We start from the raw sequence: 22,439 nt of genomic DNA, 5'->3' as shown, positions 1-22,439 counted from the left end.
AACTCCATTGCTAAAAGAAACCCAACTAAGGCAGAAGATTGAATTAATTTAGACTCCTCTTGTTTTTTTAAATAGGTTTATCAAAGATAATTGAAAATGTTTCCTATTTCTTAAGCATGTTTTATTAGTCTGTTGAAATAAACCAGAACATGTAATTCTTTATCTAAAGAGAAAATTCATAGCAGCTGCTTTAGTTGGTTCAAATCAAAGGTTTGCAAGGAAACTAGCCCACATCCCTCATGTCTGTACTGGGATGGGGGAAATTGCTTTTCAATTCAGCACATTGTGGCTGCTTCCTGAATTTCAAATAATCTCCACACCATCCATGTTGTAGGTATCTAAATTCTCTTCCTTTCCATTCCCAGTCTTCACTGTGGGTTTGTCCCTTCCTACAGGAAAGTCCTGTGCTCTTCCCAGGTGCGGTCCTACCCACTTCCATATTTAAGCTCCTTCCTCCTTCCCCTTTGCTCTGTCCTTCTCTTCTGCCTTTAACAAAACTCATAATTCATGGTCCTCACAAAGTGAACTGCAAACACAGCTGTGCGTTGATGTCACACTCACACGGTAAAAAGTACGCTTAGCTAAACTGTTGGTGGATTTGGGGTTTTGATTTTTTTTTGGGGGGGGGGGGGGGGGGGAGGGGGCACACAGTGGAGTTTTGACTTATTTTTGTTTGTTTTAAGCATCTAACCAGTTAAGTAATTTCTAGTAGTCAGGTTAGGGTATAGCAGTTTTGGTGGTGGGTATTTCTATTAGCCAGTACTTATCTTCTCTCCCTCAATAGTGCTGTTGTTGACAATGAGCATTTAAAATAATGTCAGATACTGTCTCAAACAAAAATGTTGCTTTCTTTACCTGTGTGTTATTCCCTCATATTTGAGGGTACTGTGGTGACTTTATATAAAGGTTGGTTTAACCACAGCTATTCATAAGACTGCTTTGGCAGTGGGCATTTTTCATGTAGTAATCCCAGAACAGTTTGTTTATTTTTTCACGTCTTCAGGGTTCATTTCTCATGAGAGGATGGATGTGTTAGCATTGAGATTGTGTTCGCATTTCATTTATTCCTCCTCAGCCTCTCCATGCCTGTTTTTCTCTAGCGTATAGAGAACTATTTGCAGTTTGCTTGATATCATGATATATTTAAGACGTGGATTTCATGTGGCTGGACAAGCCAGTCTGCACAATTTAGAAAATTATTATGAGGCCTTCGGTTTTCTTGACCCACAAATTTTTAATTACTGCCAGCATTAAGCAGTTGCAAGCTAGTTTCTTTTGTTTGCAACATCCTAGTCCAGTCACTGCTTTCTGCATAACAGACCTTGATGAATTATTTCAAGTCCAGCTACCATATGAAATAATTTTGGTGAGTGATGCTTTTTAAAGCTTTAGGTGTTCAGATAAGTACACCAAAATTTGGCTGCTAACCCATATTCTTTGGACACAGATAGCAGTCCTGGCCTTTGAACAAAACTAACTTTTTTTTGTGGGTTGTCAAGTCAGTTTTAACATTTCAGTTTTGAACCTGGTCATGATAGGAAACACAACAATTATGGAAATAAACCTTCCTTCCCCTCTTCTACCTCAGAAAAAAGACCCTGAAGGTGAGAAAATGTGTGCTTTTCTGTGTTTATCTTCATGGGCTTTATAGCTTATAGCAGAGTGTTGATTATATGATGTGATATTGTAACCTAAAATATGAAATCATAAACATACTTTAACCTTGATTTTTGTCTGGATCCATTTTGCCTGCCAGTGTCAAGAATCCCCCATTTTTAAGATAAAACACTATTGCAGTAAAAGATAAATAGTACATAACTGAAGTTCCCATGCAATGCACTTTCTCGAGCTACTGAAAAAGTCACAAATATCAAATTATTCCAGCTCTTGATGCAGTGTTTGTTCATATTTTTTACCTTAACTGCAAAGAAACAAAAAAGTTTGTGAAATACTTAGAATCGAGTCAGACTGATGAATCTATTAAAAAAAGGAAAGACTAAGGAAGCTTAACCCATGTTAAAAGCAAACGAGCTGAAACATGAACCAGAGTCACTGGAACATTAACCAGGGATTTGGGAGTCTGTAAATTACTTGTGTGATCTTACTAGGCACTTAGGTAGTGGATATTATGTGAAAACCGAGGACAGTCCTGAAACTGAATAGTAGATTTCATTTGATATATGTTTCATTATTCTTATGTGTGATGTATTTGGCATAGATCATAAATTAGATAAAAGATTTTGCAAGTGAGATATTAACAGAGATCTCCAAGCAGGGATTAGGTTGTGGGGTATGCCTGTATTTTGGTTTCTTGATATGTAGAAGTGATTCTTCTGTCTCAAGCTGTGTTGATACTTGAACCAACATTCAGAAAATGTGTAATTTAGAATCATAAGGTATAATATTGTATGCACAGTTTTTCGTAATGCACTTACTGCTTTTGGATAGAGGACCATCTTCACCTCTGACGTAAAGTGGCTTTTTTGCATTCACCCTTAGCTTTAATATGTTAAGGTATTGAAGCCAAAGTACTGTTTTTCTTAAAATGTATATGCAGAAGCCTAATAAGATCAGTTGTGCTGCTTCTTGAACTTCAGATAGGACTGCAGACTCTGCTTGTAGTGAGGATTTTTTGGAGTCTTGACAAGCTCAGTTACCCTGGAGAGAGCCCTCTCTCCTCTGGATCATTTCATCCTGATTTTTCAGTATTCTTCGATGGTTCTGGTAAATGGTGTCAGCTACCTAATCTGCTCCAAATGCATTGTGCAAGCAGGTTTCTTGTGCTATAAAGAGAATTTGTGTCATTGGCAGGGCTTCAGCGTCGTGTTAAAAGTCAGACTTTCCTCAAGCACAGTGTTTTGTGACTAAGCCCTAGGCTGGTAATGTTTCATGGAAAATGAAATAAGGCTTCCCTTGTTTCCCTTACCCTTTATGAAGTGCTTCAGGATTTTGATGGGAAAATGAACTATAATTTTATCAAGCAGAAAAGTTTTATACATGAAACCCGGATGTGTTGTACAATAGATTCTTTCTAGTGGTGCATAAATAAAGGCATTGTGGCAGAATAATTCTCATTTATACCTATTGTCATTGAATTGGCAGTTGATTCAGATACCCTGATTTACCGGCAAATTTAAGAGATGCACATCCTTTACTTAATAACTGAAGAACAATAAAAATACTAAGTAGGCTTTCACCTCCATATCTAATTTGAGAGCACCTACAGATACAGGGAAGAGGCTTTATCGTGAGCACATAAAGTCTTTTTTAAACATTCACTTCGGAAAATATTTCCCCTTCCTCTTGAACCATCCAAATATGCAAACTGTGTTTTTGAAAATCAGTGGGCTAAGATTGCAGTCTAACATGTTACCTCCTCACCCCTCCAATCTTTTCCAGGTACGCAGACGTTCAGCAGCCCCCCGGGTTCCTCCGTTCAGAGGTACAGTATTCTCTTCTGGTGAGACTCCTGCAGTGGGCTCTGTTTTGGGCATCCAAAAGCCTTGCTGGCACCATTGCGCTTCAGCTGAAATCACAAGTTGTCAGACTTGTGCAGATCAGGCTAAAGAATATTTTAGATCATAGAATATGAAAGTCTGTTCTAGGTCTTCTCTCTAACAAGGCTTTGTGTTTATTCATAGCTAGTAACACATCAGATTATCTGTTATTGAACAATTATCAGTTTACCCGGTGTTATATTTCACACTAAAAGTAGTTGTTGCTCCCTTCGGTTAATTTTGTCTTACATTTCTGTAACAAAAGCCAAAATGATTGTGGTTTTGTATGTTGCTTTTCATCCCTGCAAGCTGCAGAGGAGATAATCTTTCTGGTGGGTGCTGGCTTTAAAAGCACTTTCCTGGAGGAAGGGCTTTTGAGGCACTGAAGGAGCTGGGTGTCTGGTCTCTGTGTCACTCCGATTAGCTTTGGCTTTGTTTCATGGCTGGAGGCTCTCCACCTCTGCTGGCTGCTGTTTTCTCCTCCTTGGTTTCATTTGTCTTTCTGTTGTTCTGCTTTTGGTTTGCGTTATACTTCCTATTGACAGACCATGACCTTTTTCTTTAATGCAGTAAGTTTTCTCTGTAATTTCTTATTCTTCCATAAAAGCTGAAGAATTCATAGGCTTGTGCATGTAAAGACTGGCACAAAATAGCTGGCATCCCAGAAATGCAAAACTTTATACAAATAACCATTGCTATTTATTACTTAGCATCGATATTCTCATTTCTCAGGAGAGGCTTTGCAGACAGTGTGGTTTCTGTTAAAGACACTGTCTTTACAGAGTTCATTAAATGTCTTTCTCTGAAAGGAGATTTCTCTGTAACAGATGTGTGCATGTCTATCCCTTTCTGTCTGAAATGATTAAATGACAAGACTGACCATGTATCTGAAATATTTGCCATGTAAATGGGCAGGTGCTGAGCTGGTTAGTGGTTATTTGGCCACGGGAGCAGCAGAGGGTGCTCTGGCATGGTTAGAGAATAGACATTGCTTCAAAACAGGTAAAAGGATTCCTTGAAATATACGACAAACTACTGCATTGGCATTTTGTCTTCACTTTGCCTTTTCCAGTATAATGCCATAAAGCAACCCATGACACAATTGGATAATAAATGCATTTGTCCTTTAAAAAAGATTCTATTCCTTTAATAGATGCTCTGGGAGGGAAAGAAATAAAAACAACCTCTTTCTTTTTCGATTTCAGCATATCTGAAGAGAGCAGCAGTGTCCCTACTGGTAAAGGCGTAACAAAAGTCAGTCGCACTTTCAGCTACCTCAGGAATAAAATGTCCAGCAGCAAGAAAAGCAAAGTAAGTGCTTCTTGTGATTTATACAGCCATGAAATACCCATAGTAGCAGAGATGAATTCTGTGTTTCAGTGTGTTTCCATAGGGTGCTATTTATATCTTTGCCTGACTTTTCTTTTTTCTTCCTGTTTTCCTTTTGCGAGGGGAGGATTGTCTATGGGGTAATAGGGAATAGCTACATGGGAAGTCTTAGCGCCCCAAAATTGAAATGTATCTGAGATGAGTTTTCCTGTGCAATGTTTTTGCCTCTCTTTCTCCACAGAATGAAGCTTCGTTTATTATAGAGAGTAGATTGTGCTCCAGCATGTGTTATAGCTTTGCAGTGATTAATGGGTCTAATTTTTACAGAACTTGAGAAGTGTTCAATAAAATGAGGATGGGAGCTGTAAGAAGAGACTGGCTGCCAAAGACTGCATTGTGTTTCCCTTTTATTTTTACCTTTGCCACAAGGTTCACATGCACTGCTGGACAAATCGCTCAAACCGTGACCGTTGGTGACAGCTAATACTTATATTTTTGCCTTTTTTCCATCCTTGAAACCCGGGAATTTAATTTGCTGAAGGTTAAGCGCTGCTCAGTGCAGCTGAATTTCCTGGGAACAGCATTGGTTAAAGAAATAATTACATTAATGCTAACTACTTAATACAAACGGGCTGTTGTTGACTTGGCTTGTCCCTGAAGATTAATGTATGTTTGGGGTTTTTTTGGCTCGGTTGGATTTTTTACTTGAATCTCATTTCATTTTCTCATGTCTGATAGAAGCTAAGAGTGCCTTACCTCACAGTGGGCAATGTGTATTATATAGTTAGGTGATGTGTAGCTAATATGTTGGTAAATACCATTGAAAGGCTCCTGAGACACATAATGACATGTTCTGATGAGTCTGAATAGCACACGGGAAACAAAACGTGGCATAACGAGCATTGTGCCTACCGCAGAACGAGGCTGGGCTGAAGCATACACAGCTGGGGGGGTCACATTTCACTGCACAGACTTGGGTTTAGCCTTTCCCAACACAAGCATTTGATGTTTCAGCCTGCACGTTCCTCTAACATAGCTGGGTTTGTGGGCTCTCGTGGTCCTACGCACGTTTTGATATATGTTTTTGGAAGATTGCATCACCGTTGCAATGAGGTACCCTCTTCAGTGAGATCAGTCATCGTAACGCATAGCTCGTCTTTATGTGTCTGCCTTTGAAGATGCAAGCTGCAAGTACCAGTGGCTCAGAGCTGCTGCTGAGCCGCTTTAAGACAATGCTGTTCCCTACTGCAAAGTGCAATGTTTAAAAAAAGAAAAAAAGTACGTTTAAATTTGACCTAAATGATTTCTCAGAAGCATTATGATCTATGAAAACCTGTAAGAGTTAAAAAGAAAAAAACAACAAACCTTGAAAGGGGAAGTTGGACAGGAAGAGTGGGTTTCTGCTGCTGTCTGGGTTGTCAAGAGGTACAGAGAGGCTTCAACTTCTTCCCAGCTAGGTTTTACTTTTCTCCAAACCTTCAGAAATGCACAGCTTTCTAAGATGAACCATAAAATAAAGTCCATCTGAGCCCTGTAACAGCATCGGCTCTTCTTGAAAATGGAGCAACCATTTTTAGGGGTTTTTTACATAACTAAAGGAGTGTTTGGAGTACTAACTGGAGGGGACGCTGATGGACGTTTGTGTGAATTTACCCATGTCTGGCATGTACTTTGTGTTATTTGGAGATTAGTCAGCAAATCTCTTGAAGTGAGCAGTGTGCACAGATTCACGTTTGTGAAGTCTAAAACATGCTATATCTCTGTCAAGTAGGAAAAAAAATGTACTCATTTTCTTAATTTTGGTAGAGAGTTTCTAGGAAATGACGACAAAAACATTAGCATGAGTCATTTCTCTTTTTCCTTGACTTGTGCAGTTATTAGGCAGTGCTATACCACCAACAGCATTTCAGTGTATATAGTAAGAGTGGTAAGTGTTTGAAAGGACTAGGAGACAGGGAATATTTGTGACTGACCTGTAAAGCAGGAGTGCAAACACGTGAAAGGGGAAATCTGCAGCGCTTTGTTTACTGAAGTACTACATAGCAACACTGAGGTATGTTAAAATTCACTTTTTCTGTATCCCAAACATCACAGAGGGTTTGATTTATCACTCTATGCCTTTTAAATGGGTGGTCTTCTATTGACTCCAATTCTAAAATACTAATCCCATCCTTTCCTGCCTGTATTTTTTTTTTTCAGTATTTGGGTTTTTTTAGCAGTAGAAGCTAGGGTAGATCAAGATGAAAGCAGTAGCAAAGTAGCTAAAATCATCTTCAAGGAAGTTAGCTGTAATCGTCCCACCCTCCCCGTTTTGCTCAACTCCTCTCTGACTGCCTTCCCCCCAGCCGACTGTGCTGGCAGCTCTTGGTCGTTGCGATGGGCTAATGCTGGTGGGGAGCAACTCTCCTGCCTCCAGGGGAAGGATGTCGATAAAATGGAATAAGTTTGCTGAAGTACCACAAATAACAGTGAAGCTAGTAGGACTTAAGCATTGGGAGGTAAGAGCTTTGTGGTTATTTTGGAGCGGGATCTGCTGCTGCAGCGCATGGTCTGTTATTTTGGGCCGTACAACCGAGTTGCGGTACCTGTTGTGTCTGTTAGTGCACACTGGCACTGGTTCAGCCGTGAAGCTGTGCTTCAAGTCATGCTAGCAGCTGCGATAGTGCAGGAAAATGGTTTTGTTTATACAGTCTTTTAAAAAAAAAAAAGTTCCAGTAATTGTCACAGGAGAAAAAAAAAAAAGAATAAATAAAATCTCATTTTGTGACCTTGTGTTTCCGTGGTATGGCTGGCATCCCGTGTATGAAGTTTGCCATTTCCTCCTTGAAAGTGGTGCACCCGTTTCCTGTTTTTCCTGGGGACGTTCAGCTTTAATTAAAATGGTTTTTACAGTGATTTTTATGAAGACAGGGTATTATTCCAGACTCTGGAATTACTGGGCTTTGCCATAAACATCAGGTGCATTTAAAGTATAGATAGGATGCTGACTGTCCTTTCCGCATTTTAAGCATGAGAGTTGCAAGATCTGCCTTGAGCGTAGGGTGATCTTTTGTCCTGAGCTTCACAAATCCTGGCAATAGAGCAAAACTCCAGGTGTAAACTTGGTACCATCAGCCAAGGACTAAACTGTAGCATTCTAGTTCTTGAATGCTTCCAGGATGGATGTGGTTAAAGGTGGGCAGGTGAGCAGGTAGAGAATAGGGCTGTGGAGGTTTACCTGGGGCAGTGATCCGAGCTGATGGCTCAAAAGAGGTTGAGATGTGCTGCAAAGCAGACTCTTCCTGGCAGGTTTTCTGCTTCACACAGGATTATTCCATACAGGAATGCTCCTGGTTTTGCTTATTTGCAGAACAAAATAGCATTTGGGGCCAGTAAATAGACTTTCTGTTTATGAGGCTTTGCAGGGAGAGACTCCAACACTGGCATTTTGCCTGGAGTGTATTGGTAGAGGGGAGACATTAGGCTGAGTTGCTAATTATTTGAGTGTGTCATCAAAGGCTCAAAAGTTTCACTGGCAGTGACTGTAGAGCTCAGTACCTCCTTTAACTGCTTCATGGTGCTTGCTCACATGGGCTGCTCTGCAGCTGTCTGATATTTAGGCTGTGATATTATTTAGCAAAGGGCATGTGGTGTATAAATAAAAAAAATGCAGTGATAAGCTTACAGAAGCCTCTCTTTCAGATGCCATGACATCTGCAGTAACAGTTCAAATGCAGATCTGGAGCTAAGTTGTACAGTAAACATTTTGTAGGGTGGTACATAGAAGGACAAAAAGTCACTACAATTCAAATTTGGAGTTTTTTGATGGAGTTTCCTTTAAAAATTGTTTGGGAAAATTACCAATCCACAAAAGGTTGCAGGGGAAAATGTTACAAATTTTCAGTATTTAGCATTTTCCATCTCAAGTAGCAATAGAAAGGAAAGCAAAAACTCTGCTAAAAGTTGGAGAAGCTGGTTGTGCTTATCATCTTTCCAAAGTTGAGTAGCCCTGAGGTTGAGCCGTGGCTTCTGCAAGACAAGATAATCTTTTATGGTGTTGCTGTTGTTCCTCAGCCTTTCTGTGCTGCCATATTTCAAGAATTTGTGAAAGATTCATTTCCCCAAAAAACTTCACATAGTTACTTGGGGTTACTGTTGAAAAAGTTGCAATTTGGAATGGAAATGGAGGTAGAAATACTTTGACAGGGATGCTGTACAGGCAGCAAGGAAAAGCTTGTGTTCTCCATTAAAAACGCAGTTGCAAAGCACAAGTCTTACAGGTTGGCCTTAAAAATTAACTGTGGTGAAAGTTCAATACAGATTACACATGGTGTTTGTATTTAACACAATTCATTGAATGTGCTGAAGAGATTGATGAGAGCCCAAAAGAAGAAAAGAGGTAAGTCTTAAACCAAGCAAATATAAAACAAAAGTGGAAGAAAATAGGTGCCTTCAGAACAGACTCAATTTAATCTCCACTGGTGAGATACCCATGCAGAAGGCTCTGCAAGTCAATAGTATGTTAATCCACATCTGTGGGGGCTGTAAGCTGATTTTTTTAAGAGCTGTGGAGACACATGACTATTGTTAAGGTGTGTGCCGATCGATATCGTCATAGTGCCAAAAGCAAACGCTGAAGAATTTGTAACTAGAGAACAGACCTCTGCAAAGTAACAAGGCATTTGTTCATTTTCTCTCAGCAGGAAAAAGAGAAAGATAAAGAGAAGACTAAAGAGAAGGACAAAGAATCCAAGGAGAAGGAAAAAGATAAGAAGCTGTTAAACGGACATCTCTTCACTGCAACCTCTGTTGTAGCCCAAGCAACCTGTTACCACTGTATGAAACCTTTCAATAAGGATTCGTACTACTGTGCAAGTAAGTTGGAGGGTCCCCACCCCCCTTCCTTTTGGTTTTCATTAAATCTGGCGTGGGAAATGTGAACCTTCAGCTTTATTTTCCTCTTGCTTAAGGATGTGGGGTGGGAGGGAGACTTGGGAGATAGTGATTCATGAGCTGCACATTGCTTTATGGAAGCTGGACTGAAATGAGTTGTGGCTTCAAGGAGGTGTCCTGCAATCTCCTTCCTAGCCCATGCATGGATGTCACAGCATCCCACGGGTTTTTCTGCCCCTGCTTGTTGGGATGTATCAGTCAGCTGGAAGACTTTGATTATTTCAGCTGTATGTTACGGCTTGGGGTTGAGGTGCTTTGTTCAAGATGGATGGAGGACAGGGAAAGCTGGCTTCGATCATGGCTTTTATTTCCAATGGGGAAAAAAATGTCCCACCCACCTGTAGTGTATTGCTTTAGTTCTCTGAAACACTGCTTCGGTGAGGCCTCAGTGAGAACAGCATGATACAAAAAGGAAATACTAACTCTCTTCTCCCTTTATACATGAAACTGCATCACAGGTCACATGGCAGCTGCCTGTGTGCTTGTGAAGTAGATGCAGTACAACTGCAGGCAGGGCAGTGCAGGAACCACAGCAGAGGGTTTCTGCGAGATTGGTGATTTTGTTCTCTTTTCTTTTCCAACGGTTTCTCATGCCTGTAGCTTGATAAGGTCAGCGGCATTTGTGCGGTCGAGACCAGAATGGTAGCTAGTTTATACAGTGACCAAAAGCTACAGAATATGTAGACAAAAATGTCGTTTTCCCACTGCAGCTCAAGGCTCTCTGTTACTCACTATTAGTAATGTGTTTTACTCCGCTAGCCTAGAGATGAGTCAAAGCATGTACGGGAATTGCTCCCAGGCTGGAGCAGGAGGCTCTGTCTCGGTTCCTTCTGGTAGATGAGCAGTGTATAAAACCCCCTCCGGTGAGAGGGGAAGGAGCAGCTAGCTGAATCCCAAATGGCAGTTTCCTGGAAGAGTTCAGCAAATGTGTTTGCATGAGACACGCTCTGTGTCTGCCTGATGGGAAATGGAAAACATCAAGAATTATAGGCTCTCAAATGCATCCTCTCCCTTTCCCCACTCGATTTTCTTAACAGCTTCTGAAGCAACTTAGAAAACCAAGTATATCCCAATTTAACTCTCTATATCCTAATGAGTTAAAATAATCCAACAATGACATATGTTTTAGCATAGATGTTCTTCCCTTATTTTTCAAGGTACAATAGACAATTATTGTACGTTTCCTGCATCGGCCAGAAAATGATCACGAGGAAAATTTTATCAGGGCTTAGGTTGTAAACTCACATCTAAGAGTGTTCTTTTTCCCATTGCATCTTAAAATCAGCTATCAAATGCCTTGGAAATGACCGATAACCAGCAGCAGAGGCTCTGTTGTTCGTGTGCTGTTGTAGACTGCTTTTTTCCTGTGGAAGTGGCAGTGCTTTACTGCTATCATCACTACTCTGTCTCGCCTATAGATGATTTTTTTTTAATGTCGTCTAAAGCACTGGATCATCTTAAATCAGTCTCAACTTTTCAATGACGCCCCCAGCTTCCTGAAACAGCTAGTCAATGCTGAAAGATTTAGCATGCTCTAAAACAAATGGGCAAGTTAAAAAATCCCAATTTTTAATAGCTCTCTGCCTGATCTTTTTTATTTTTTTATGATCAGTGATGCAGAAGAAAAGCTTTTGGGGTTTTTAATTGTTAATACTAGTGATACAGAGGAGTTGGAGGAACTTCCTGCCTGCTGAAGAGTTGAACTGGAGGAATAAAGTCCCTGCAACCAGATTTTTTTATTAAAAAATCAAAATGCTTTTCTGCTAAAAGGTACATACTGAAGAGCTGCCTTCAGGCTTTCCAGACTTGAGAGTGAATTTAACAGTTCTCAGTTTGTCCACTGTGTCTTTTCATGCACCAGAAGCAGGTTCTGTCCCTCTCCCTTGTTTATTCTGAAAAATGGTACTGCTTGTGGGTTTTTGCAAGAACGCACAGGTCTCTTTCTTGTCTGTCTTGCACAGGAAATTGTGGGACATCGACACAATAGCAACGCCCTTTGGCCTTCCCTTACCCCTCTTAAAATATTAGAAGAATTACTGGCTTTTATTAAGTAAGCCTAAATGTAAGGAATTTTAGGAATGTGAGCATATTTTGTCATTCTGGGCATGGATTTTTTTCCTTTCATATCTCTTCATGAAATAATTCAGAACTGTATGCTTACAGTGTGACATACACTTAAAATGTAATTCATGATCTGTGTTAATATGTGTCTTCATGAATGAGTGGAAATAACAGGTTTTCTCTAAGCTACCAGGTCTCATCTGAGAGCATTTCAGTTGTGATCTTTCATCTGTCAGAAGAGTTAATGCTCCAAACCCAATTATCAATTATTATGAAAAGAACCCCAGTTTTAATCATCTTTTGATTCCTAGAAAGCTGCTGGCAGGGATCATGGGCAGACTCAGGGTATTCCAAAAATGATACGGAGCTTTTGCTCTGGCATAGGTGCAGCAAAGGTTTGTGTTAAAGCGTGATGCTCTTTGCTTTGGTAAATACTGTAGTTTCAGACCAAACAGTGGCTTCAGTCAAGTTTTCATCAGGAAGTCCCAGCCTCACAGGCACCATCACCTGGCAGGTGCTCCTGTTACTTTTTCTGATAATCCTGTTGGTACAGTAGCACTTGATTCCTCTAGTGTAGATCTTGGCTATAATATATCTGAGTTTATGTAAATGAATTTTCCTGTCCTTTTCCTGTCTTTTGGATCCCATAATCCTTGTCTTGGTAAGAACAGTATTTGTGTTTTTAGAGAAAATATTAGCCCTACAAATGGTTTCTGTTTCCGTCTCCTGTTTCTGCTTTCCACCTTACTTTTCTTTCAGAGGAATAACTCCATCTTTTTTTCTTTGGGTTTGTTGTTTGGGTTTTTTTTTGGGGGAGGTGGTGGTTTCTAATTTATGGCCCATTAGGACCCTGGCAACTCAACCTTACGTTGATTTTTAAACAGAATTTCCTATTAAATTCCATGAGGAAATCTTGTTGACAAACAAAGGGCTAATTATCTGGGAGAGTAACCCATTTCGCAGTATCTGTAGCTACTCTCGTAATCCACAATGATGCCTGAAAGTTGTAATTCTCAGTTGGGCAACGTAACAGTTCAGATTACAAACGGCAAAAACTGACCTGTTTTCTTTGGGTTTTTGTTTAATTGGTTGTTTTGGGTTTTTTACTTTTGACAGACTGCAATGCAATTGTTCACAAAGGCTGCAAGGAGAGTTTTTCTTCTTGTGCAAAGGTCAAAATGAAGGTAAGAGATTTCATCTACTCTACTGAATAAACAAAAAAGTTTATAAACAATTCAGCATGCAGATATGTAGCATCTTCTGCCATGCATCCCAAAAATTGTTGGAAAGAGCTTCAGCCTTTGTGCTGTAGTGAATAATTTCTCTGGGCTCTTCCTGAATTCTTCAGAACCACATATTAATACAGTGGTTGTTCCTGGGACTGTGTGAATGCTCCAGGTCAGCACCTCAGGGTGTTAAGTTGGCAGCAAATTCCTGTGTCGTTCCCTGCGGTACACAGGGACCTTATGGTCAGATGGTCTGTCCTGTATTTCAATTAAAATAAAAAAAAAACACTGGCAAAATTTAGAGGTGTCCAGCAACCTCAAAGGCCATAACTCTTAATTCTCAGATGCTGCATCCTGTAATACAGCGTTGTGTATATAATGCATAACAAAAGCTATTAAATATGTGTGTTGTTTATATGAGGAACACACAGAATTCTTGCTTGCCCCAAATGTAAGGTACCTCTTTTGCAGTATGGTTCTCCAAGCTAATGTTTATACAATTGTGATTTTCAGTTCTCTTCAGTATTTTCAGCGCTTTCCCTTCTCATTTTCCTATTTGCTGCACATATCTCCATCTGTTATTTTGTTTCATTGATGGCAATGGGGGGCAGGGGGTGCATGTGTGTTTGCGTGCATATATAAATATATATAAATATATATATATATATATAAAGCCATATACAGCCAAGAACTGATCTGTACTGAGTTGATTCAGAAAAAAACTTAGCTTTTTAATTTTTGTTATGTGGTGCAGCCTGATGGGAGAATGGAGGAAGAAATTACAATGAATTTCATTTTTCTTTCAGCCACAGAGAGGGATGCTGCAAGCACATGATACCTCTTCATTACCCACAGTAACTATGAGAAACAAAAGTAAGAAAGCTTCATTTCCCTCTGCTTGCGTGATGATCTGTATCTGCTGTTCTTAACTGTTCTGACAACTAATATTAGATCTTACAAAAGACAGGCATTTATCAAAGCAGGCATGAGAACATCTTCTGTGCATGACCAGCAATGTTTGGGATTTCAGAAGTTGTACTGAATTTGCACAGAGTTCATTCGCTTCTGCAGTGTCCATGTAGCTTTAATCAAATGTAGTCATCTCAGATTTAGAATAACTACTTGACTGCTGTAGATTGCTGAAAACCTACCACTGATTAAGACCACAAAATCTGGAAGACACAGCCTGTGTCCATGGATGTCTGACACTGGAAAGAGTCCGACTATGAGTATTGCATTAACAGAAATTGTTAAGATTACAAGTGGAGAGGATAACTCGGGGGTTTGTTTGTTTTGTTGTTTTTTTTTTTATTAAATAGTCTTAAACATTGAGGTACAACTTTTCCTGGCTGTGCTAAGATATATACCGCACTGAGGAGCTACCCAGTGTGACCAAGGGCAAAGACTAGGAGTGAAACAGCCCACATGGGTTTTGTAGTGCCATGAGTTGATAAGCTTATTTACAGATAGCTTGGAGATCACTAAATGGAACCACACTGATAGAGATGTACACATTGTGGTATTTATCATGAAATTGAAAAGTATCACTCCAGAAAGCAGAAATGCATCTGAAGAAGGGAAAATCTGGAATTACTATAAAAGGATTAGTTTAAGGTATGTGATAGTATAGTGAGATAAGGATTTAGTGGTACATACAGATAGAGAAACCTATCTTAAAAGCTTGACCAGAAGCAGGAAGTTGTATATAATTATAGGCCCAGGAAAATTACAAAGCAACATAAGATTGCTACATGTGATTATTTATCAGATAAAATTAAATTTAGTTTCCCAAGTATGTATTTCTGGACTTGCAGATACTACCTAGATTTTTTAAGCATCATGCAATGCAGTCAGTTCTGCACAGGAGTCAGTTTTCTTTCCTTTGTATGGCTGTTTCTAACAGCTGAGATCTCCTGGTGACAACTCTAGAAAGAAAAGGAAAAAAAAATTAGAACATGGTTTCTTTAAGTCATTATCGTCACAGTTAGCAGTGCAGTTCCCTGAGCTGACTTTTCTCTGACACTTCTCTTCCAGGCTCACAACCGAAGGAGCGCCCTCGGTCTGCAATACTTGCTCCTGATGAAAACACCGTAACCTCAATATTCAATAACAGGAGATCGCAACAGACTACAGCACTTTCGAAAAGTGTCTCAATACAGAACATTGCAGGGTAAGGTTTCTCCCTGCACATGTTATGTGTGTATTACCTGACACTGCAAGCAGAGCAAAATTCAGATCGCATTAAAAATAAATGTGTATACTGTGATTTATGTTAACCAGAAATACCTATATTATATAAGGTACCATCAGTTGTCTTCTGCGCAATCAGATTGTCTGGGTTAGTTGAGTCATGGCATGAATTCAGAGGCATCTGAGTTGGCCTGATTATATCCAAGGCCACTTCACAGAGATGCTCTGGGCTCCAGGAGGAAATTCCCTTGCCTTGGGCTGGGTACTGTGCAAGGACACGTTCACAGGTCAGGTATAGGACTAACTTTTGTGTCCATAACGATAGGGTGAAGGCACAGAGCTGCAGTCTTCATGGTGGTTTAGGACTGCATTGTAGATAATTACAAAAAATCGTAGAAGAAAATCTGATTTATGGTTCCTACACTACTTACATATTGAGCAGTAGTACACACAGGGCAATGGCATGGACTGGCACGTGTTCTGAACAGTTTGTACGTCCTGGCTATTCATGGCAAAATTTATTTCAGTCCGTTTTTCTGATCTCTCACACAGCTAGAGATAAAGACCCTTCGATAGCCTTTTGTGTTGCGTTTTTGCACTGCTTGCACCAATGACAATGTGGATGGGAAGTGACTGTAAAATGGAAAGTAATGAAAAGGAGTTATCCAAACCATAAAACCTCAGGTGTGATTCTTTACAGAAGAAGCACTGTCACTCAGAACTGTAGATCTCACAGCTTGTTGAGCCCCATTATGTAGTTGGTGGAAAACAATTAATAAAAGTACATTTCTGTGCATAACGTACAACAGCTGCTTTGATTTTCAATTCAGATGTAAAATGCCTTTCTTCTGTGTATTTGAAAGTACATATGTCATAAAAGATATTCTGTGTTCTGTTTTCCTGCAGAGTTGGGAACGATGACAGCTTAATACACACTTGGAAATTCCTGTCGCAGTCAACAGACTCCTTACATAAAATCAGCCGGGTGAATGAATCCATGGAGTCACTGGATGACGAAGGTAAGAGATCCCCATGGCATTTATAGCAAAAGGAAGGTCTCAGTGCTGCTTTCCAAAAATAAAAAATCAATTTTGGCATTTCAGGAACTGTTTTCCTTTCTAATGGACAATTAAAGTTCATTTACTTCAATCTTAGAATATTAGTGTGACAAATTAAAGCAAAGCCCCACACAGTAATTTCTTTAGCTTGTTGAATTGTGGGAAAACATTTAAAAGGTTTCATTTACGGCTGAGCTGCTTAGAATATAGCTCAGGGAAAAACATTTCCTCATCTGTACTGCATCTTTGGCCCATTTGTACAGCTACAGATTTTGCACTCTGCCACATTTTCATGCTGATGTCTCACATTTTTTGTTTTTCCCAGAGTGAGGAAAGAAGAAATGTATTGTTTAGATTTGTGGGTTTGAAAGTAAAGTCAGTTAAATTAATTTCTTAAGTTTATCTATACCTTTATATATGGTGCATTTTTAGGATCTTATCAGTGTTTATATGTCTTAGCCAGTATTTATGTGAAAAGAGCAGATTGGTCTTAATTTATTAAGGACTAAACAAGGGCATGCTCATGGTGACAGAGAAAATTTCCCAGTTCCTGCACAAATGTATGATCTTTTGTAAAGATATATATGTATGTGTACGTAACGTATGTACTGTTCACTTCTACTTGCATTGGTTCTGGCTTTTTAAGCTTGAAAACACAGGCTTCACATAGGTCTAATTTCCCTTGATTCCGTGATGTAAATGAAGGAAGACAAGCTGAATATTGTGGATTTTAGTTTATCTGTGATGTTGTTGCTTTGCAGATAAAGAATCCATTGTCTTTTATCTGAGCTAGAATTTGGTCTGTGTGAAAATGGTGAACTAGTTTTGTTCAACTAGCAAATAACCTTTGAAAGTGCTTTTCATAACCTGGTCCTTATGTAGTATAATTCCGTATGATCGTTTTTGTGTCAGTAAAGGAGAATGTGTGTGATGTCTGCAGTATGACAGAGAAAGCCTAAAAACCTGAATGAGGAGACGGGAATCTCAAATGAGGCAAGGTACCCGCATCTTAATGGCACTTACATTGCTTTGTGAAGGTGCTGACATGAACGAAGGACAGCTGATGGGAGACCTGGAATTAGATTCCAAGCAGCTGGAGGCAGAGTCCTGGAGCCAAGTCGTGGACAGCAAGTTCCTACAGCAGCAAAACAAAGATGTTGTCAAACGACAAGATGTCATTTATGGTGAGATACCTGCATCTTAATTTTTCACTCATTGTAGCTAGCTTCTTGATATACTCACATGCATGGCTTTGGGAAGCTTTAGGTCAGTGAAAAGGAACATTGACTTGGTTTCCTCAGAAGCCAAAGTTTCCTTCTTGAAGTTCTTAGAAACTTAATGTACTCTCTGAAAGCTTGCTTTCTGCGTTTCACATCCGGAAGGCGTCAAAAATACCCGGAAATTGCCTCTCCTCATTTGTCTGCTGATGACATTTAAACTCTGTTACAGCAGAGCAGCTAGCTAGGAAGTCTTCTGCCAGACGCAAGAGCTGTCCTGTAAGGCAAAAGCACACTGTTGAGGCTGGCAGTGAGGTGTTAGGAAGGAGCAGATAACAGTGTTGAAGTTTTAGACCTCAGAAACAATGTTCAAAGCTCTTTATTGTGGGATTTCTCTGCCTCGCTGTTTCTCCCACATGTGAAACTATTGACTGATGTTTCAATATCTGACATTAAGTTTTCTGAAGCCACTTAGAGAAGCCTAGTTATGCACGAGCTTTCCAATGGCAGCTTTTTCCTTGTACTGTATACCCGTGCACTCTACAGTGACTTTGGTTTTGATCTTGTCCTCACCCTCTACAGAGCTAATGCAGACGGAAATGCATCATGTCCGCACCTTGAAGATCATGAATGATGTATACAGCGCAGGGATGTTAAAGGAACTGCAATATGATCAGCAAGTTGTGGACAAGATATTTCCCTGCCTGGAAAACTTGCTGCACATCCATAGTCACTTCTTCCAGCGGATTCTGGAAAGGAAGAAGGAGTCATTGGCAGACAAAAGTGAAAAGAACTTTGTTATCAAGAGGATAGGTGACATCCTAGTGAATCAAGTAAGTGCTGGAAAACGCTTGCACTTCTGAGCGCAGCTGGGAACAAGGTGTTCTTCCTTCCCTCCTGTTTATACCTGTCAGATAATCACAGCTGATGACACCTTTACTCTTCACACATGTAAAAATCTCCACCTCTGCTTTTTGAAGCTTTTTTTGCTCTTTCAGAGGAATGTGTAATGATAAAAATTAGTTTATTTTGTGGGAAAGAGAAGCATTCCCTGACAAACACTGCATGGTATGACCATAGCCTGGAGGATAGGCGGTAACCCACAGCAAAGTATGCCCAATGTGTTTCTTGGCTGAGTTACTGATTTGCTATTTAACTTTGGGTGGGCCATTTTACTTTTCTTTATCTGCACTTTCTCCCTTCTTTTTGTCTGTCTTTTTTGTTGTTGGCTTTTAAGCCCTGTGAATAGTATCCGAAATTTTGTGGTAGGTGTGAGCTCAGTGAAGTCCCAAACTCAGCTGTTTACTTTCTAGAGGTCTGCTGGCTTGGTTTAGGATGCTTTGGACTAATCTGGTTTCATTGAGGTTTTTTGAGAGACTGGCAGGCAGCTGGGATATCACACCAGGAGCTCAGTGCAGATTGGACCTGTGTCTCATGTCTTGCAGTTCTCTGGTGAGAGTGCCGAGCGAATGAAGAAAACGTACGGCAAATTCTGCGGGCATCACAACGAGGCAGTAAATAACTTCAAAGATCTGTACTCAAAGGACAAGCGGTTTCAGGCATTTGTCAAGGTAGGGCCTGGTAGAAGAGACCTAACAGATGGGAAAAGTATGGCCTTTCTGCACTCTGGTGACCATTTTGCTACAGGACTGAAATTTTCATCTTTGTTCCTTAGAAAAAAATGAGCAGCTCCCTGGTGAGGCGTCTTGGGATTTCTGAATGTATCTTGTTGGTAACACAGCGAATCACAAAGTACCCCGTCCTTTTACAAAGGATACTGCAGTACACCAAAGGTAGGGACCGGTTCCTCTATTTGAAGCATATATTTGTTCCTCTTATATTGTGTAAAGTTCTTGGATTCTTTTCAGCTGAAGTAGAATTTCTTAGAATAGACCAACTAATCCAGTCGTCATTGTCTCATACCACTGTAACGAGATAACTCAGTTTCATATCTCCATTTAGGATTAATTATTTGGGTGCCTTGATTTAGTTGTTATAAGCCTGTCTGTAGTGAATTATGTAGCAATGTGCTTAGACTCCAAAGTCTCCCGGCTTGGCTTTTTTGGGGTAATGGATAAAATATCTGGTTAATTTGTGCATTTCATCTATACTTTCTCATATACAAAGTATATTGGAATAGTCCCCAGTCTCAACCATATATGTGATAGGTTTTGCGAAACTCTCCTGAAGGGGGAAACATGCAGCCTGTCTTGTGAAAGTATTAAAAGTTAAAATGCAGGAATTTGGAAGGAAGAAGAGGAAGGAAGGAAGTAAAATCAGGAGTTAAGAGTCCACAAGGATGAAGTGAAATCAAGGTGTTTCTCTTTCTGTTCAAAGAAAATGAAGTGGAACATGAAGACTTGACTCAGTCATTAAACCTCGTTAAAGATGTGATTGCTGCAGTCAACAGCAAAGTCAGCAATTATGAAAAGAAAATGCGTCTTGGTGAGATTTACAACCGGACGGATAGCAAGTCCATCATGAGAATGAAGAGTGGCCAGATGTTTGCAAGAGAGGACTTGAGGCATCGGAAGCTCATCCGAGATGGGCCCGTTTCACTAAAAAATGCAGCTGGCCGGTTAAAAGGTAAGACTATCCTGCCTTCTGCTTGGCGGGGGAATACTGCTTACCCTCTTTGGCTGTAGGATTAGCCCTCAGAAAGGTGTCTCCGACCTTTATTTATTCCTCTGCTTTGAGAAATTTTGACAGCAGCTTTTGCCATGCTGTACACTTACTATCCATCGCAGCATTTCTGATTTTTGTGTTGTTCCTGGACTGACAGCGGCTTTTCCTCCTGGTGACTGCATGCCTGCTGAAGGCTTGGGTTGCAGTGACACCTTGGTGCGTCATCCAAGGAGCAGGGTTCCTGGGCGGGGGAGGATCCTTTGGACCAGGAGAACACAGTGGGGCTGCAGTTGCCCAGAGCCGTGAGTCAGTCCTCCATGCCATGATGCACATGTGCAGCAGTTCCAGAAAGCGTGTTCACTGCATCCGAAATCCAGCCTCAGCTTCCCAGTGGCTCTGCCCACCAGCAGCACTGCTGTTCCTTTGCTCCAAGGTCTGCAGTAGGGCTGCTCAGTGTAACCATCCTGGTTTCCCTGGGACTCCAGAGAGGCGTTTGTTGCACTTGTACCTCCTGGGCTGCTGATGCAAACTGTTCGGGAGAGGCTCTGGTGTCCCTGCAGCTGCCACGTTTTAAGTAAACATTTTCTTGAATTGCTTTTTTTTTGTTATCAGGTAGAAATAGCTGTTCTAAGGTGCTGTGTTCTGCTGAGCACTGAAGTTCTCTACTGAACTAAACACTAAGTCTCTCAAGGAGGCCTTCAGCTGGGACCACAGTGGCAGTAAGAGCAGACAGGACTGCGTCTCAGGCTTGGCAGGAAGGCTGGGCTTTCCTTCTCTCACTCCAGCATTAGCTGATTAAACTATGGCACTTGGGCATGAATGGGGACTGGGAGCCTGGTGCCGTGCTGTGCAGGGCAACAGTGATAACATGAAATTCCCTATCAGGTTTGATTTATTTTGACGTTTGGGAAACAGGAAGTTTACAGACTGTTTCTAGGCACCCAAGATTGCTACTGACTTTAGATGGTGGATGAAGCAAGTTATGCTGCTGTTGTGAAATCTTGTGATAAGTACAGGCTGCATTTGCATTTCTAAGTCACAGAAATACATAAAATATACCTCTGTCTGTAGAGCAAGCTCCCAGTGAAAGCAGGTCCTGCAAACAAGCTGGAGAGCCCAGAGAGACAGTCGCTAGTTCATACATTCAGGCTGTTTTGCAGGATTTGAAATGGAGCACAGAGAAGTATAGGAAGGACTTTTCTTAGAGGGTTTTAGCATTTCCTCCCTTGCAAACTGCATAGATGTTAGAGGAAGAATGGATTCAAGTGCCGACTTTTGCAAAGCTCCCAGAGCTCATTTTACAGCTTTGATTAAAGTTTGGTGGTTTTTTTATCTGGAATGGATCCTGTCTTCCCAAACCAGAATGGAAGGAATTACCCATGGGATGATTTAACTTTTTGGTTAGCTTCCTCTGTCACAAGGTTTCCCAAGTACATTACACAAAAACTCTTTGTGCTGAGGGCTCTGGGTGGGGCATTATACTTGGTAGTTGCTGTGCAACTTTATGATATGTCATTAGGAGACTTGGAAGGCTGTACATGTGCTCTGGGAAAAGGCTGTATTCTGATGTAAAATCCTCTGTTGGCTTGATATTGTGCTTCCTTCTCCCATGAAAGAAAGCCAGGTCCTGCACCTCACAAGGCTCTGTTGGCTCCCCTTGGAGTCAGCAAGAGTTGTGTTTGTATGTGAGCAGAATTGGTGATGGCGGCTCCTGAAGTCAGTATTTCCTGGGAGAAAAACTTGCAGCTGACAAACATTGCTATTGCAGGCTAATTTCCACTCCGCAAACCACTCATCAAGAGAACCATAAAACCCAGAACTTCCTGTGCAGATACTTTGTTTGAGGGCTAAAATAACTGACTATTTGAGAAAACAATGCTTCTATCCAGTAAGCATCTCTAGCTTTCACTGTTATGTCCGTGTCCTAACTGTTTGAAAGTGTGTGGCTGAAGAGGAGCACCCTTTCTCCAACAGATGAGAGCAAATCCTGCAGGTTTCCCAGGTGCTGTTGTGTTCTGCTTAACACAAAGTTGATTCAGAGCTAACCTGACCCAGCATTTGCAGGAGCTGCGCTTGCTCCTCCTGCTAACTGGGAGGTTGACCTTGCTTCCAGGATTTGCCGAAACAGCCCTACTGCTCCCCAACACTGGTTTAATTAAAAGAAAACTTTTTTGGGGTGAGTTGTGTGGTTATACTGCACTGATATGCTTTTTCTTTTGCAGAAGTCCAGGCTGTTCTCCTCTCCGACATGCTTGTATTCCTTCAGGAGAAGGACCAGAAGTATGTCTTTGCCTCACTGGTAAG

At 40.7% G+C, this 22,439-nt stretch overlaps 1 protein-coding gene across 1 annotated transcript in view; it reads left to right on the top strand.

Annotated features, from left to right (window-relative positions):
• AKAP13 (A-kinase anchoring protein 13) overlaps nt 1–22,439 on the top strand; it is a 76,154-nt gene that overhangs the window by 37,150 nt on the left and 16,565 nt on the right. The window contains exons 8-20 of the mRNA XM_056347386.1: nt 3,400–3,442; nt 4,703–4,808; nt 9,509–9,680; nt 12,936–13,003; nt 13,852–13,918; nt 15,080–15,215; nt 16,142–16,254; nt 17,331–17,477; nt 18,093–18,343; nt 18,956–19,081; nt 19,186–19,303; nt 19,848–20,096; nt 22,358–22,434. Coding sequence (XP_056203361.1) covers nt 3,400–3,442; nt 4,703–4,808; nt 9,509–9,680; nt 12,936–13,003; nt 13,852–13,918; nt 15,080–15,215; nt 16,142–16,254; nt 17,331–17,477; nt 18,093–18,343; nt 18,956–19,081; nt 19,186–19,303; nt 19,848–20,096; nt 22,358–22,434 — 1,673 coding nt within the window. The remainder of the gene's footprint in view (nt 1–3,399; nt 3,443–4,702; nt 4,809–9,508; nt 9,681–12,935; nt 13,004–13,851; nt 13,919–15,079; nt 15,216–16,141; nt 16,255–17,330; nt 17,478–18,092; nt 18,344–18,955; nt 19,082–19,185; nt 19,304–19,847; nt 20,097–22,357; nt 22,435–22,439) is intronic.

Source organism: Falco biarmicus, chromosome 7 (genome assembly GCF_023638135.1).
Source record: "Falco biarmicus isolate bFalBia1 chromosome 7, bFalBia1.pri, whole genome shotgun sequence".
NCBI classification, from domain to species: Eukaryota; Metazoa; Chordata; class Aves; order Falconiformes; family Falconidae; genus Falco; species Falco biarmicus.
The sequence above is the reverse complement of the archived record's forward strand: the minus strand, read 5'-3'. Positions and strand labels throughout refer to the sequence as shown.